The 18,722-nt window shown below is 38.6% G+C and overlaps 1 protein-coding gene across 1 annotated transcript in view; it reads left to right on the forward strand.

Moving 5' to 3' along the window:
- The window catches only part of lpp (LIM domain containing preferred translocation partner in lipoma), a 157,928-nt gene that overhangs the window by 66,009 nt on the left and 73,197 nt on the right, over positions 1 to 18,722 (forward strand). The window contains exons 5-6 of the mRNA XM_080032954.1: positions 4,855 to 4,937; positions 10,106 to 10,225. Of these exons, the coding sequence (XP_079889080.1) occupies positions 4,855 to 4,937; positions 10,106 to 10,225 (203 nt within the window). The remainder of the gene's footprint in view (positions 1 to 4,854; positions 4,938 to 10,105; positions 10,226 to 18,722) is intronic.

Here is an 18,722-nt window from a genome sequence, read left to right on the forward strand (position 1 = left end):
CGATGCTAACAAACGTGTCACTGTGATAATATTGTACATATGTAAATCTATAAACATATGCTCGACCTTCAGCCCCCACAGAATATACTAATCTCTACCACAAAGCAGAACTACTTAAAAAAAAAGAATCCTCTGCAACCTGTAAGAGATTTCTGGTCCTATTCTCTTCTGCCATTTCTCTATTCTGTATATTTTGCAACTAAATGCATAGTTTGAAAGCGTTTTACACATTCACATTCAAGTATGCCATGCACTGTTGCCAATCATTAGATGTATACAGTTGTTGAAGTGTTTGATAATCTACCACTTACTTGAAAAACAAAGTTTAATATTAGTCCCAGTGTCACAGCTTGATCCATCTCCACCCTTTTTTATCTCCCCCCGAACAATACTCTGCTTCCCGATAACCAATTATATGTCTTATGGCCTCTCAAATAGCTTTAATCACTGATTAGGATTCCTTGTTCACAAAGAAGCTACTTAAAAGTAATTGCTCAATAAAGAGAGGGGAAGTTGTCGTATTAAGTAGGTCTTCCTGCTGCTTCTCTCATTAGCGCTCACTTGGAGCTTTCAACTCCCTATTGTCACAAATGGAGCCAGCTTCATTCACAGCACAGAAGCTAGCACTCACTGCCTTTAAAGCATGACAGAACAGCAAGCGCTTAACAACTCCAACCCGTGTTGGCTTTAGATCTATTAGAAGTGGCAGAAATGATTGGCTGTACGGGGTGACGCAGATAAAGTTTCCATGGGCTACAGGCTACAGCAGTGACCCAGGGTTTGACCCACGGAGGTGGACCCTCGGGCTTGAAATGTGTATTTTTCAATAAACGCAGTTGGCTTTGTTCAATGGTGGGAAGTCAAAGATGGTTCTCATAGTTAGTGACTCTACTGGTTGGCTTTTAACTGGGTTAAAAAAATTAAAGAGAATGAAACCTATGAATGACTCGAATCTCCCTTTCCACTTTCTACAGATTTTGACAATTTTTAAATCAAGCAGGTTTTCCCTGCATATCTGATGTCTCTGTTTCACTTTCGTGGAGAGAAAAAAAAGTCCTCTTTCGATTAGGACATTTTAGAAAAACTGTTACGGTAAAAGAAAGAAGTGGAAAAATGGGAGAAAAAAAATATTTTTAAATAAATATACTGTATGTGGTTGCACGTCATGTTATTTTTAGTTTCTTCAACATGTAAATTAATATTTTTCGGGTTTTACCCATTTAGAAATATTGAACCAGTTGAGTTTCTGTTCTCTATCCTCCCTGCTGTCATACTTTCTCCTTAACACACTCCTTTTTTAGACCAATCGGATACACACATAAGCTACTTATAAATGTAAAAATCATGCTTTTGCTAATATTGATATCAGATTCACTCTATTGTTGTACACATGTAGTTCTTTCAGTCTGGAGGCTTATGTTTAACCAGTTTAGCTGTTCACTACTGACAACTCATATAATAAACCTAATATTGTCCTATCAGCTCAACATTGAGATTTGAAAATAAGAGACATTTTTCCGGTGCACCGCCGAGTGCCATCTCACCCCCCCACAACTGTCCACATACTCTGTAAATTTTTAGACAGGGGTACAAGAATCTTATGATCCCCACTAGTCAGCCTTATAAACGTAGGCTAACTACAATAAGGTGTTCAAAATCAGATAATTGGTTGGAAGTTAAATGCTGTGAAAATCCCTTCATGGATAAAATCAAACACAAAATGCATATAAATGAGTCACATTTAACAATATAGGCCTAAAGTAACCCATCAGCATTGGTGGGCCAATGGTAAAGGGGGTGTCTGTGGGTCCACTCTCAGACATTTTTTGAAAGGGTAGATGTAATTTCCTTTATTCTAGTGCCATTTAAAATGTAATTTGGTGATTCTTCGAACATAGTAAAAAGAAGAACAAAAAAAGCTAGATTTTGTTACTTCATCCAAAGGAAGTTGTATGCCCCAGTCAGCATTGCACCTGCAAAGGCAATGTAGATGAATACTGCAAGCTAGCATCTTTTGATGAAACAATTCTTGATTTAAAGTATTGAGGAAAAATCGTCTTTTGCAAATGTTTTATGAGGAAAATAAGAAATACATTCAACGTGTATGTTGAACTAGTGAAGACTGTGAAGAAAACAAAACTCCACACGGAGCCTTTGTGTTGCATCTACATCTTTTGCTGTGTGATAATGCTTCAGCCACAGCTATTTAAATGACTGCATATGTCCATTGAGATTTACTGTGTTGAAGGCTGTGTTTTAGCCTTAACAAGGCCCACTATTACAGCAATGACAGGTTCCACTTTCTAGCATTTTTCTAGATGAAGCCAATGGAATCATGATGACTGACTTGAATATACACTCAATTTAAATTGGCCCAGCAAATGATCTACAGGTCATGGATGATGTATTTAGATAACACATTTTTAAAGAAATTACGATTATGGAAATAAGCTGTTATGGGAAAGGCTTCTACTAAACCACTGTGTCTTTGCTGACATTGAATCTCTAACAACTTTTATTTTTTTTTATTTATTTTTTTTGGCATTTTTATGCTTTATTGATAGTGTAGAGACAGAGGTGAAATGGGGCAGAGAGGGGAGTGACATGCAGAGTACGACCACGGGCTGGAATCGAACCCGGGTCTGCTGCTGGCTGAGGCCCATGGAGGGGACGCCTTACCAACTGAGCTAAAGGCGCCCCCGAATCTCTAACAACTTTAAAGGTTGAGGGTAGTCGTTTATGAGAACAAAGTTTTTGCTTGGAAGGATTTACAGGGGATGCAAACACAACTAGTGGTTCCGTTACACCACATTAACACATTTCAGTTCAAAACAACTGGCATGATGACAGATACTTAGAAACATAAGGTCGATGGGGGGGGGGGTAACCTGGAAGAACCTTTTAGCAAAGATGCTTAATGACCCCTGTGCTAACTCCTTTCCACATACAGACCTCTTAAGACCCCTTCAATAAAACATGCATCTCCTAAAACATTTACAACTCTTGTGTTTCCTGAAATGATAAGTCCAAAACATCTTGGCGATGTTCGAGAGAAGCGTACATCAAACCTAATGTTTTAATTCTCTGTAAACCCACGAGTTACAAGTGACTTATATTCTGGTTAAAAAGGATGGAGAGTGGAGTGGAGGGGAGGGCCCGGGCCAGAGCCTTGTTGTAGAGCAGCATATTTTATTTCCTCTCCCAGAGGTTTAGAAGGGCTGTTACACTCTGGAGTTTTAGCGGAGGTCACAGGGTTATTATATAAACAATTCACATGGAGGCCCCCTCAAAACACCCTGAGGGGAATGTTTAATGCAATGCTCACAATTTCTGAAATGCTGTAATGCTCGTGACGCAGACATGTGTCCAATTTTTTTTTATTTTTTACCCATGCTGCATTATCTCTCCCTCCTTCCTTTCTTCTTTGGGCTGTTCTGTCAAGGCAACTGAAAACCATGCTTAATTAATTTGGTCAGCTGCCTTGGATAAACTACATTGATGACACCAATTAGATTATAATGAAAATCAGATTTTGAAAAAAAAAAAAAAAAAAGCCATGGAAATCAAATGGAATTTGTGAACAGGCCTCATCAAAGTCTTAGCTATTGGAACAAATTCCCATTACGTCTCATAAAAAGCCTTTTAATTTGCAGAGCTCATGTCTGGTTGGGTACTTAGAAGTACATGGTCAAATGATTCAGTCTTAAGTCCTGTGCCAGAGAGAAGCCAAATCAGAAATTAATTTGGCACGTAACTCCTTATCCTGTCTGAAACATGTGGTGGGGATGCAATCCTTGGATTAGCATGGACTTTAGAACTACAAATTTGGCTCGTTCCTACTCCTCTTGGCACAACTAACACCCGCTCTAACCCATTTGTAACACAACATTTACATTTCTAATCTTCGGGATGAAAAAAAAAAAAACACATGCTCACTCTAGATTAGTACTTATTTGTTAAGTAAATGGCTGCAATTATGTGTGTCAATCCACTGACGTGTGAGGACAACTCTCAATTTCTTTGTCTCCTTTCTCTCTTTAGTCGTAGCTGTAGATAGAAGCCCTTTCCAATGTCTGACTTGATTTTGCACTTGAGCACAAATTATGATGAAAAAAAACCATCTTGATAATGAATTAGATCTTGATTTACTGCGTGTGTTAACTCTGTAGGTGAATAGGGTAAAAAAAAAAATACATTTAGATATCGTCATGAAACTTTGCCAGTTGATAACATACATCAAAACAAAAATCTGGATAGCAGATATAGCCAGAGTTATTATCCTTATTTATTAATTGAATTCATTGTTAATATAAAATAATATTGATCATAACAGTGAAAAAGTTTGCAATAAAATCAGTATTTTGCACACAGATTGACTCACGTATCCGGTCAAATTTTTGTTTCATGTGCATGTTTGTGTTTCGACGGACGGGTGTAGTTTCACATGGTATGTGTTTGCACTAACATCAACATGCAGTGGATCAATTCATATGTTTTTACACTGTTATATATCAGGGAACTCCCTGTCTAACAGACCTTTATGAAACTATCATGTGAAACGATCACGTCTGATGTAGCAGAACTGATGTGCAATCATGGTTCACTTTATCCATAGATTATTTGCACCTCTTTTACAAGTTTCTTGATAACATTTGCTCATGTTTTCACACTTGTTACTTAAAATGTGAAAACAATTATATAACAATTTTACATAATACTCACTAAATTCTGTGTGTTAACTCAGTGTTGGAATGTCTGTTCTTTTAGAATTGTGACGGTTTGCATGTAAAAAAGGGGAAGTATTTAATAAGCCGTTTTTGTTTGTGTGTGTGTGTGTTTGTGTAAAATTCCCAGTGGAATACCCTCCCCCTCCACCACCTGCTGAATATTCCAGCGATTTCCCTTCTCCTCCACCGATGATCTCGTGCGACTTCCAGGTGAGACAAAGTGTTGTTGTTTTCACTTTTTTTCTTGGTTGTCAGAAAGAAACTCTCCAAGAGTCAGCAGCACACAGAGAGCAAAGACAGCCCCCGAGCAGCTCTACACTGACTCCAGTTCATGTTTTAGGCCAACTATCTGTCTGTATGAGTTGCAGTCTTATGCAGAGAGGCTTCCAGCTTCAGTTGCTAGCCTGCAGCCCAGCCAGCCAGCCTAACTCAAGGACCTGCACATAAACACACTTTTTTCTTCACTATCTGAGAGTTCCAATGCAGGGAAAGGATAGAAGGCTGACACCTATTGGCGCAGTTTGGTCACACTTTCTTTGCCTGGCTGGTCATAATACCCACAGGCATTTGGCCCTCGGGGGGATATCTGGCCTCTGAGCTTTTGACTGACACTCTGAGCACTTGACCTCTGCTGCAAAAAAGTCCTCCAAGTGTTTCACATTCCTTTTGTTCAACTTGAGCCAGGGTGAAAAAAAAAATCTCACTCCTCCAGCCCTGGAGGGGCTCACATCTATGTGATCTGACCAGTTTTCTTCTCTCCTAAATAAATGCTTCCTCTGTAAGTTTAGAGACAGAATGTTACATAATTTTAAACGAGTTATGCAATTTGTGTTAATCCACCGCTCCTCCCACACAAACTGTATCCAGAGACAGTAGGACAGTGCATTCTGGGGGTTAGCAGCGTGCGTCCGTTCATGCGCTCTTTAGACCTTAATGTAAACTGCGGGCCTTCTCATAGTTATGCAAGTATTTTTAAAGGCTACAGTTCTCAATTTGATGGCCTCGTTTAAACCAATGGGATGTTATGTTAAGCCAATGAATGCCTTCCCTTAACATTTTTAGAATTGGCTGAGCATAGAGTAACAGACAAACAAGTAAAGTCATAAAATGCAAAACATTTATCTCATATTTCACATCCATGGAAAATTTGACAAGAGTTTTCAATAAATCATTAGATCCGCAAACTTCCACACAAATCCTCTCTTCTATTATCCATTTTATGAAGTCACGGATAATTTTTAGTCGAATTACAACCTCCATGTTTTTACTGGAGACTCTGCAGTGTGGCTTTTGCAATACCAGTTCCATTGACCTAATCTCAGGGTACTAGCCAATATAGAAGACCTGTGGGATTCTAGGGTACTTGTTTTTACACCAGTGTGAAATCTGTATACCTTAATGTGTTGGATTATACTTGTATCTGGTAAGAAAAATTAAGATAAAACCACACAACCTTTCTTAACCGTAATTGGAGATGACAGACTTAAAAATCTGACTTTAACACTGATCAGTCACATCTGGCTCCTGATCTATTTAAGGAAGTCCGTCACTGTGAATGGCAAGTTGCACTGTATATACAGTCAAGTGCGAAAGTTTGTGAACCCCTTGAACATTTTGGAATTTTATTTATTGTAACCATCATTAATTCATTTTTATCAATACCAGTATTTTTTATATGAAATAACAGATGTTTGTTTATCAATTCAACATTTTTCTTTTCCAGAAATCAATTGTTAAAACAGATAAAACAAATTATTTGACGAATGTTGTATGTGCAAAAGTTTGTGAACCCTGAGCTGCATTGCTTAAATGGAGCAGGTAAACACAATCAGATGGGCCAAATTGAGTCATGAAATGGACCAATGTAGTGAGAGGTCTTTAGGGAAGAAATTGGGCGGCACTAGATACAACAGAGATAAAACCAGGTCAGTTTAGGCTCACCAAAGTGAACCCATACAGGTCAGACATGCTAAAAGGGGAAACAATCTCAGAGGATCTCAGGAATAGAGTTGTGATGCTGCACATTTGTCTGGGGACAGCTATAAATTATTTTAAAAAAAGTTTGAGCTCCATCGGTCCACCGTGAGGCAAATCATCTACAAATGAAGAGCTTTAAGAGTGACTGAACATCTGCCTAGAAGTGGACTTCCTTCAAAAATATCCACAAGCGCCACAAGATAAGTGATTTTTCAGTTAAAAGCCAACCCAAACATTACATCTGGTGATTTGCAGACCTCTCTTGCAGCATCTGGGACAGATGTGCATGGTTCCACAATAAGAAGAAAACTCAGTCAACATGGCTTTCATGGGATGGTTGCTGAAGAAGCCTCTGCTCTCAAAAAAGAACAAAACTGCTTGTCACAACTTTGCCAGAGAGCACCTGGAGATACCTGAAGTCTTATTCTGTGGACAGATTAGTCAAAAATTGAACTGTTTGGTCATAACCAAAACCGCCATGTTTGGGCAAAAACGCAATTCTGCCTACCACCTAGAGAACCTTCTCCCAAGTGAATAATGGTGGTTTCAAATTGTCTGCAAATCTCCAGGTGTAATGTTTGGGTTGGCTTTTACCTGAAAAATCACTTTTCTTGTGGCGCTTGAGGATATTTTTGAAGGAAGTCCACTTCTAGGCAGATGTTAAGTCACTCTTAAAGCTCTCCATTTGTAGATGATTTGCCTCACGGTGGACCGATTGAGCTCAAATTTTTTTTTATGAATTTATAACTGTCCCCAGACAAATGTGTAACATCAAAACTCTATTCCTGAGATCCTCTGAGATTTGTTTCCCTTTTAGCATGTCTGACCTGTATGGGTTCACTTTGGTGAGCCTAAACTGACCTGGTTTTATCTCTGTTTTATCTAGTGCCGCCCAATTTCTTTCCTAAAGATCTCTCATTACATTGGTCTATTTCATCAACCAATTTGGCCAACCTGATTGTGTTTACCTTGCTCGATTTAAGCAATGCAGCTCAGGGTTCACAAACTTTTGCACATACAACATTCGTCAAATAATTTGTTTTATCTGTTTTAACAATTGATTTCTGGAAAATAAAAATGTTGAATTGATAAACAAACATCTGTTATTTCATATAAAAAATACTGGTATTGATAAAAATGAATTAATAATGGTTAAAATAAATAAAATTCCAAAAGGCTCAAGGGGTTCACAAACTTTCGCACTTGACTGTATGCACATAGTGTATTGCTAGACTTAGGGCACATTATTTATTTATTTATTTTTGTTAAAGCTTAAAACCATATTTATTTTTAATGTTGCATCTGTTATTACATTTATATTGTCACTGTACAGTAAAAAAAAGTCAAAATAAGGTTTTACATAAAATAAAATTTGAAGATTTCCACTTGCTTTGTGTCACTCAAACTGCTGAAACCTCATATTAGCTTTAGCTCCGGGATGTTTGTTTGGCACTAAAGAGTAACTGTGGATTTTGTCGAGCATGACTTTGATTTGAAGTATTGTAGTAGTAATGAATTAGAAATGTTTCAATATGCTACAAAGAAATGTCATAATATACAGTATGCTTTGAGCTAAAGCTGAAATAACAATACAAATCCCATTGGAGTAATACAGTTTGCCTTTTGGGAGATGCATGTTTTTTTTTTGCAGGACAAATACGATTAGGCACGCTCTACAGTTAGTTTCTATTCCTATCATCCGTCCTTTTTCTTCCGAAAAGTAAAATCATTTAAAATATAGCTGAGGCCTAAGGGAAGAAATCAAGTGCTCAATTAGTTTTAAAAGTGCTTGACTTTTCTTCTCCTATCATATTGTCTGTAGAATCACTCTGGCCGTGCAACTTAATAATTTCCTTAATACACCCACTGCTATCTTCATCATTCTAGCCAGAGCAGAACTTTTTAATTTTAGGGGTTGCTGTTCACAAAAAGAAAAAGGGATAGTTATCAATCAGAATGTCTTAATATCTTGTTCTCTTGTGCCTCGGTGGAGAAATACTGCTCTACTGAATGAATAAATCAATGATGAAATGGTATTTGCAGAAATATTCCCTGGTCCCTCAGATATCTGTGTTGTGACATGTTAATTCCCCAAACCTTTAGCAGGAGAGGGGGAAGACGACTAAAAGCAGCTAGTTTTCTCACTGAGCTGTTGTCCAGGTTATGAAGCCCTATACACTACAGCGCATTCCAACCCATCACTTAAGAACTGCAAAGGTTTTTCCCTTTCATCCTCCTCGTTATCACCGTTAAACAAGTTTACCAGCTTTTTCTTTGTGTTGATTTGAGACAAGCCATTAGTGTTTTTTTCTTTTTTCTTTTGTTTACCCCTCCGACTCGTGATTGCCTTAGATGTTTTTAAGCTGCAGCCCTGCTCCCCGCGCAGATGGAGGCAAGCCCTCTGCCTGTAATGGATTGTGACAGGTAATCCAAACACATAACATTAGAATAAGAAGCAGTCACTGATCCAGCCCAACTCCAAAAGCCCCCGCAGGCAATTGCAAGAAGCCTTTCTTGAAGTTGCAGCATAGTTGAGAAAGACAAAAAATAATATAACCGTCATTCCACAGAGGAATTTACGGGAGGAATTTTGTGTCACCGACGGTCAGATCATCTTTAAGTACTTTCCAGATTTTTGTCTTTGTCTTTTTCTTTTTCTAACATATTGTGTGTCTTTATTTTTTTTATTAATACGTTGAAGTTTTTTTTTAATAGGTTGAAGATGTTTTTGTCTGAGGTGGAACTTAAAAAAAAAGTGGATGAATAAATCCGTGTGGTCTCAGCCTGCCGGAGTGATCCTGTAACTAACGCATTCAAGCTCCCTCTGACAATAAACCTGGTAAAATAAAAATCACAGCCAGTCTTGTCATCTTTTATGGAGCGTGTGTTTAAAATATAGAAGAAAAAAAAAGATTTTTTTTTATCTGACTTTCATTTATAGAAGAAAAAAAAATATGTTGACCTCTTTGTTTGAAATCCCGCCAAATGAGATTGGGATGAATAATGCATGAAGAATGGGAAACCGTAAATCCACGTGCAGTGTGAAAAAGCAGGAGGGTGAAATAGTGCGGCGCGTGTATGAAAGTTGTCTCTCAGACAATGCGTTGCTTTCTTACTTCTCAGAGAGAAAAAGTTCTGTGCTATTGATGTGAGGCTTTTCAAAGGGGGATTGTCTGAGGTCAAGGTAAAGCATGGAACTTAAAAAGAAACGTGTAAGAAGTGTGGAAATAAAGGGCAGGAGAGAATGTCTCACAAAGTCAGAATTACTTCTCTATTGATGATCATCTTTTCTTACCCTTTACAAGTACAACCATACAAAGTGACTCCAATTCAAGTTTGGTTTATTGGCTCTTTTGTTAAAGTCCACTCACATCTCTTGCTGTGTGTTTTGCTGACACAAGGTGAAAGGACCAGAGAAGACACTGGAGGAGAGACGCTCCAGTCTGGATGCAGAGATCGACTCCCTCACCAGCATCCTGGCAGACCTGGAGAGCAGCTCGCCATACAAGCCACGCACACAAGTACGCTGCCAACACAACCCTTCACACCACTGTTCAAACACACACACACACACACACCCACAATCACTGTGTAGAAAGTCACCAAGTACATATTATTCAAGTAGCGTATTTGAGTCTTTGTCATTTTTCTGCCACTGTATCGCAAAATTGAAAATATTGTACTTTTCACAGTTTAGCTATTTAATTAAAAGTCCACTCTGCCAATTGCTACCCCTAGATTGGGAACCACCAGACTACAATACATAAAGTGGTTAAAGCCAGTTCCACTTCTAAAAACTAAAACAGAAAAATTATCTGTACAAATAAATAGACACATCAGAATTAAGTGACATAGGGATGATTGTTCTGCGAAATGAGGACTTGTGCATTTTGTAACCTAAAGTACATTTTCCTAGTAATAATTCTGTTTTAGGTTAGATTTTGTAGTTAGTGTACCTTCTACAAAGTTTTACACTCTTGGTCTGGTACTTTGGAGTAAATTAACAGACGTGTGTGTATACTTCTTCTGCCCCTGCTAACAACCCAATAAGATACTACCCTTAGCTTTTAAACAATGCTGCTCTATGGCGTGTGCTATTTGGTAAAAACACAGTGTTTGATAGTGTAGTGATCTGCTGTAGCAACTCCAGTTTAGGAAACAGACCCATATGTTGCATCTTTTCATGTTTTGCAGCGATGATCATGACAAAATTAGTCTTCTTGACCTATATCATTAGTTGATATTAAACGATATTAAGAGCAACTTTACGGAGTCAAAGCCTTGGGCAGTTCACTAAATTGTTTGACACACAATAAATGTAGGACAGGCGGATAAAAAAACCCTAACCAATTGTGTTTGGAGTGGGAAGGCTCAGAGGGGCTTTTAACACCACGCCGATCATATCTCTAGTGAGATACTCGAGCAATAATGGAATACCTGAAAGGTTGTTCTTGTTACAGCAGTGTACCAGATTTAATATAGAATCTTAAAGGTATTACTGTTTATATGCTATGGGCTATTTACTGTGTAGTTCCCATGTCCACATGCGGTGTGTTTTATTAATTATTAAAGGATGCATATGTAAGAATGAAAACAGGGTTAGAATGATCAATTATTGATCTTCATTTAGCTACACATGTAAAAGATGCACAGGTTTACATACACTGACCTGTTACGACAGGGCACATGGGTTAGTTTCATATGTAGGAAAAAAATATGCATACACATTTTCTAACTGCTTTGGTAGCACATATTTGAATGTACGTATTAAAATGCTACGTTTGGGGTAAATGACACTTGAAACATGGTATTTTGGTGGAAGTGTGCAGTGTGACAAAGACAGACAAAAGACCGGTTGCAAGTGCTTACATCCTTTGGTTTGGTGACTCACGGCTCTTTGGTTTTTTTTCGGGAGTAAAATGGGAGCACCACTCACAAAGTGAAACTTATTTCACCACAAAGGGAAAACATAGTGGAGACAGAGTGGAAGGAAGCGGACGTGTGTGGTTCTGAAATTATACACGGTAAAGACAAGTCAGTGAAATATGACTTGATGATTTCTAGTATGCTTATTGTTGTGGTAAGGCAAGTGTGTTCATGGCTGATGAGCCATATGTCAAGCTAAGCTAGGCAGCTGTAGCTTCATATTTTTGACAGGCATTAGAGTGATATCAATCTTCTTATGTAACTCAATGGCAAGAAGATGAATCAGCAAATTGTTGAACTACTCTTTTTACTTTGAGAAAAAAAAATCCAAAGAAAATAAAGCCAAATAAAATAGTTGCACAGTGTACAGTATTGTATGTCTTCTTACGGCTGGCTGTCAGTGTTAAAAAGCATGGGACTTTTAACACTGTGGAGAACTGTTTGCATTCAGAGCATATGAACAAAAGGAATCTACAGCCCAACACGCATCTGCTTTCCTTGATTTTATTTTCTATAGAAATGCACAGAAGCCCCCCCCCCCCCCCCCCACACACACACACACACACACGCGCACACACACACACACACACACACACACACGCGCACGCACGCACGCACGCACGCACGCACGCACGCACGCACGCACGCACGCACGCACGCACGCACACACACACACACACACATATTTTTCCCTTGAATACCTCTGATGGGATGAAAACATGTGCAGCGTGTATATTAGAGCAGAAGTCTGAAAGCTTTTGTCAACATGACTTAAAAAATTGATGTGCACCTGTACGGCTCTGTGAGAGGCCAGCTGGCGAATGAGTGGGTGAACAGTCGTTCTTACTAATGTATGGCTGTGTCGCTGTGTTTTTACCTGGCCGGGTCAAACTCGCTGCAAGTTTATTTTTATCATGACCTGCTGCAAGCTTTCTGGAGTTATGGGTGAGAAGAAGCCACACCACCTGTGTCTCAGCAGAGTACACATACATGCTATGACATCTATTAATCATGGAATGTTATATATTAGACATTTTGTTGACTTAACCCTGTTCTCTCAGTCTGACAGCATCTCGGTGCTCTCTATCTAGATGCCCTTTTGTTGTAGCTGTGTCTTCTCTCTGGGAGCTTTTTGCACATGAGGAAGATTTGCTTTCTGTTTAATTGTTTATTTTCCGCTATTATGAGCATATACACACACACACACACACACACACACACTGTTACTCTCTCCTCAGCTGATGCTGATTCTAGCTGATTAACTCAGGTTGACCTTTTCAACTCGCCAGCTGCTGCTGTCAGTCCGTGCTCGGCTTCTTTCGACGCATTATTCTTCAGCATTACACTGGTCTGGGCCAGGTTTCATACTTCCCGCATTGGCACAACCGCCCGCACGGTAATCTTCCGCTTATGTAAGCAAAAGAGTAACCAGTGGTTTTGATTTACAGCTTTTATGCGCGCAGGCAATTATAGAGACAGCCCTCCAAAATCAATAGGCCACCCCGCGCGCGCTCTCCCTTTCAAGCTCCTAAGAGAGGAATCTTCCCTCCCCACATTAAATTGTGAATCGGCAAAGGGACCTTATGTGTGCTCGCCTCCCCAGAGGAAATTGAAGTGGACGTTGCTGCTCATTCATAAAAATCTAAGCAGCATTCCTGCAAAGATTCAGCCTGCAGTGATGCTCCACAGACATCAAAACAATTTTGTTTGCTTTAGTTGGTATTCTCTGTGGCATAACAGTGGGTAATGAAATGTGATCATTATATAATTCCCATTTGTTCTCTCTTTCACTTCCATCTCTATGCCATTGTTTATTCGACACAGTTAGCTAAGTTTGTGTTGCAGTTTGTTTGTTTTATCCCGCGACAGCAACAAATGTCACACCTGATAATGATATCATGCCCTTTATCCTGTTACCTCTGGTCTCACCAGATTAGAAGATTTTGAAGATTTTTTGCGCGGAATATTTATTCGACATTAGTAAACGATTTTAAATTTATGTAATTTACTTGATCCTTGATCCTAAATGATAATTCAGTTCTATTCTTTTTCTTTTTTTTTTCCCAGATTATTTTTTTTAAAGGTGGAGTCAGATATTCTCGAGAGTGCTTGTTGTCAAAATCACTTTTTGTCAAAATCAGTGAATATCTCCTCACAATCCACTACCTGTACGTACTGTGTGTGCTGAAAAAATCCAGTGTTAGTGTAGTAAACGGACATGTTGCTAGCTACGTACTGCTGGCCCCATTTGTTTACACACCAGTTTACTTTGCCAAGGCTGTGTATTAACTAGTGGTGGGCCGATAACGGCGTTAACGGCTGCGTTAACGCCAGACTCTTATCGGGCGATAAAAAAAATATCGCCGTTAATCTCTGTTAATTCCACCTCCTGTTCGGCTCAGGGGAGATGCTGTTCGCCGTCGGGGTGAACCCCCTTCCGCACGTGAAGGCTCGCTTCACGTGCGGGAAAGCTATAGTGTGAGCGGCCACAGCTTGTATTTTGGTCATATCTAACACTGGACTGCAGGCCTATATAAAAGTGTTGTACCTTTGCTTTCTTTGGGTTAAAAAAAACTCCATCAACTCAGTATCCGTCTAGTCCAAAAAAACTCTGTCAGCTGCTGCTGCAGACGGTGTGCAGACGTGCTCGGAGAATCGGCATCGGCGCATCAACAGTCATTCAATGCAGCGGCAGTAATCATACAACCGAACGGTGTAGAAAGTCCCGTCAGTTAAAAATAGTGATCCAGATTTTAAATCCATGTTAAAATCGGAAGGATATTAAGCTAGTTAGCTTAAAAAAAGTAGCAAACATGTCAACTGTGATGTGTTCAGGCCGGCTCAGTAATATGATTGATGTGTTCAAATGCAACACAAAAAAAAAGAAATTTGAGATTTTGGCGAAACTTGTTTTCCCAGCAAGATAAAATAGATAGTAAAGATGGAATGGAATTATGACCTGTTTAATGTCCAATCTAGAGCTATGATCATATCAGCAATTAAAGCAATAATACAAGTTCTATTTCAACAAAATAATAGAAAATTATCAATTTTGATATCAATAAAGACTTGGATCGTTAAGGAGTCTTGAAAATGGTATCAATATCAATACAAATTAACTCTCCTGTCATCTGAGAGAAATTAAGATGATTTAATTTTTTTAACCGTTAGTATTTACCGGTTAAAAATATTATCGGTTGACTGGTTTACCATGGACATCCCTTATACTGTATAAATGTATATCATACATTGTATGTTTTTTTTTGTGTTATCCCAGTTAAGTTTATTATTAATTTTTTATCATTTAATATTACTTTTAATAGTTCCGGGACGTTGGAGCAATAACCTGGTGTTTTGACACTTCAGTGTGCACTGTGAATTTGAAGTAATGTTCAGTTTTTGAATAAAGATGCAGCATTTACAAATGTTTATTTTTTTTATCCGATTCATCGATTAATCGAAAAAATAATCGACCGATTAATCGATTATTGAAATAATCGTTAGTTGCAGCCCTAAACAATTCATCGTTACCTCTTATGGCCTACAGTTCAAAGTTCATGTTTAACTGAATAAACAGTTTGTAAACACAAGTACATCTTGTTGAACATTATTTATTTTCATCACCAATTATCATAGTAGAACAGCTTCCTCAAGCAGTTTGTGATGCATGTTGGAAACAGGAGATGAGCCCCTGGTCTGATGCGCCACCTGGCTTGAGAAACACGTTCTCAAAGACTTACTTTGAGTCATTATTTAGGAGCACACACATATTATGAATGAATTCAAATGAGACATTTTAATCTAGATTAATCTAGATTAATTTCAAAATTAATCTAGATTAATCTAGATTAAAAAAATTAATCTATGCCCACCTCTAGTATTAACACTGGATCTTTACCCAGTGCACACATAGTACGAACAGGTAGCTGATCTTGAGGAGATATTCACTGATTTTGACAACAAGTGTTTTTTACGTCAAGCATTCTCCAGAATCGCTGACTACACCTTTTTAATTTTTAAAAACCAGTAGATTGTTTTTCCTACTGATAAGCTCTTCCTCTGCAGTTTTTATCTGTGTCAACAAACAAGGTGTAGTGGGTGTTTGAAACATAGGCCTTTGCATTCTCAGCATTACATGTCGCATAGCAGGCTATACGTGCAATGCACTCTCACAGTCTGCACAAGTGCTGTTTTAGTAAGTGACATGAACCTAGCAGAAAACAGCAGCCAGTAAAATAAATAAGGAAGTGTTTTGAGTGATATTAAAGAAGTATCAGTTGACTTATGGAACTGAAATGTTGTGGTCAGAAGACATTTTAGTGATTGGTCATTTTAGGACAGAACAGGATTTTTGTTATTGCTGTGATGTGAGTGAGTCTGTCTTATTGTGAGTTTGTGTTCTTGTACTGTTCCTCTATCTTGGCTGGATTCTAGTTTTAGACTTTGAGAGTGAGAACATGTTTCAGAAGTGAGGACTTTGTGGCTGATCCTGACTTCTTAGAAGTGTGTCTTGTCAAACTTTAGCCCCGTTGGACGAAAACTTGAACTTTTGCAGCAACACGACATAATCTCATCTGGCAAGGCACTGGGGGCAATCAAATAATGCCAGCTCACATTCCTTGAGTGAAACCGAATGTTTCTGTTTATTTCATGATTATTGCAATGAAAAATCAAATGATCGCTGCCATTGGAACCTTTCAGAGTCATATCATCCTCTTTCTGAGTATTGATAAACGATATGCAGTGTTTTAGAATCTGATAAACCTTTAAAACTTGTGGATATACTACTCGAACGTGAAAAGTATTTGATGTTTTGCGGGTCCCTTAAGCAAACTGCTTTGTTTCAACATGTATCTGTTTTCTGTTTTAATGACTGCTTACACTTGATCATAGGGTTACGGTAAGAATTAGATTAAGTAAGGGACTGGGGCTAGGGTATGCGTTATTTTAGACAGCTTCACTTAATTGCTCCAGATTAGATTGTAAAGGAGCAGCCAATCAGTCACCTGGTCAACTGTCTCCCGGCATTTATTTAATACAACACATAATATATAAGATCCTGTTCTTAGATCTAAGTCTGGCGCCGTCATTTGGTGTAAACACAAGAGAGTGTGTTTATGTTCAATCCCTTCAAGTGCGCTGCAGTGCAATCTGAGCCCAACCAGCCTCGCTAACATGCAGCGTAGGCCTGTCTAAGCGTATCAGATCTGTTGTGGGGGAGTTAACAAGGAGGCCCAGATGAGTGTCAAAATACTGCGCTCCTCAAACGCCAGAGCATGCAGCGCCGCTTTGAGTGGAGGCTACGACGTGACCTCTAATTCACACTGCCCCTCCAGCACAATTTCTAGTATTTAAACATGTCGCCATCCATACAACATCCAGTGTGTGCTTTACTTTGTAAATTTCCCCAAAAAGTATTTATTTGTGTAATATTTTTAATTTTTACACATTAAATATGGGACTTTAGGGACATAAAAATGATTTAGTCTGTACCTCGATTATAACATATAAAATATAATTAAACCGTATCATACAAATCCGTGTAACAATATTCAAATGCACAGGACATTCGCATCAGATTTGTTTATTGCAGTTTTCCAAATAACATGCAACATGTCATTTAGAAAACATGATATGGTCCACTATTTATTTGTATTATTCACCTATTTCCTAAACAATGATTAATCACTTCAGCCAACTGCGTCCGGCAGGTGCTTGAAAGTTAGCAATTATATGCTTGACATTTGCAGGTAGACAAATATAACTGGTGTAGTTGTGTAAGTTGATCACACAGTACCTGATTAAGAGACTTACTGAATCGTTACATTGAGCACAGTTGTGGCTAATTCCCTGCACCAAGACCTCAAAAACCATGTGATGTGGTTTAGTCTGTTTTTATTTTATTAAGACGGTCACTTAAATAGTCAATCATTTATTATCATGCAGTGAACTTGTTGAGAAAATTGTACGCAACGCTTATGCACTTTACTGATTATCCACTGAATAACCAATTAAGTAACCAAGCAAAATTATTTTATCCACATTAAGCAGTGACATATTTGTCCTAATTAAACTCTATTGCTCTTCCCCTCCATTAAAGTTGCACCTCCTTCTGATGTGATTTAATATGGGCTGATAAGATCTTAGTTGAAATTAAAAAGCTCCCCCTGTCTGATTCATCCACTCGCTGAAAAACGATAATGTGCAACAAAAAATAAATAAAATATTGATAGCTTCAGCTCGTTCTGCCAGAACTTTGAGGACCTAAGATGTGTGACTCACTTACAGCCACGGTTCCACCTCAATCAACAGTCAGTGGAGTGCACTGAGGCTGATTCTTTGTATTTGAAGAGTGCATTTGTTAATTCTGTCTAGAAAAATTACATGAATCAGGCTGTTAAACTTTTTGGTGCCTCTAAGGAAAAAGGTTGTGACCCTTTGACACGGACTTTGGAGTTCACGTGTACATTATTCAGTGATGGAGTCATACTTAGAGCAACTACTCAGAGTCTGCTCATGGTATGGTGTGCGGTATGACTTTAAATTGAACTGAATGTTAAACCAAGGAAGATCAGAAGTTTGAAGTTGAATAAATGCATGCACTTTTGGATTGCGATGCAAAATGTATTGAGTTCGAATAGGGGTCTTCATGGTTCCTAGTTTTTGAAACCTGACCTGGGACTTGACTTGGATTTGAATGGGTTAGGTAGGGTCTCGTTGTACCTCTGCGGGTCTCATGTCTGTGTGCCACTTTGCCCTTTTTGACCAAATACTTCCAGAAACTATGGAACATACCTAAAGTCAGGAACTTAAGTAGGACCTAATGCTGATTTCAAACCTATAGTGTATTGGCTCTCATTCTTTGTTGCAAGTCTAGATCAGACCTCAATTCATTATTGTGATAGCTTCTACTGTAGTCATTGTTGATTTCGCTCATCTGTATCCTAGTATGCAAAGCACACCTAGTTATGGGTGTGGTTTATCTCAAACTCAAACTGAGTTCACCTAATATTTGGGACAGCTATAGGTCAGATCAAGTTCGCACCACTAAGTCATGGCTTCAAATGGCAATGGCTTCTTTGTTTGTGACTG

The sequence above is a fragment of the Ammodytes marinus genome (assembly GCF_949987685.1).
Source record: "Ammodytes marinus genome assembly, chromosome: 8".
NCBI classification, from domain to species: Eukaryota; Metazoa; Chordata; class Actinopteri; order Uranoscopiformes; family Ammodytidae; genus Ammodytes; species Ammodytes marinus.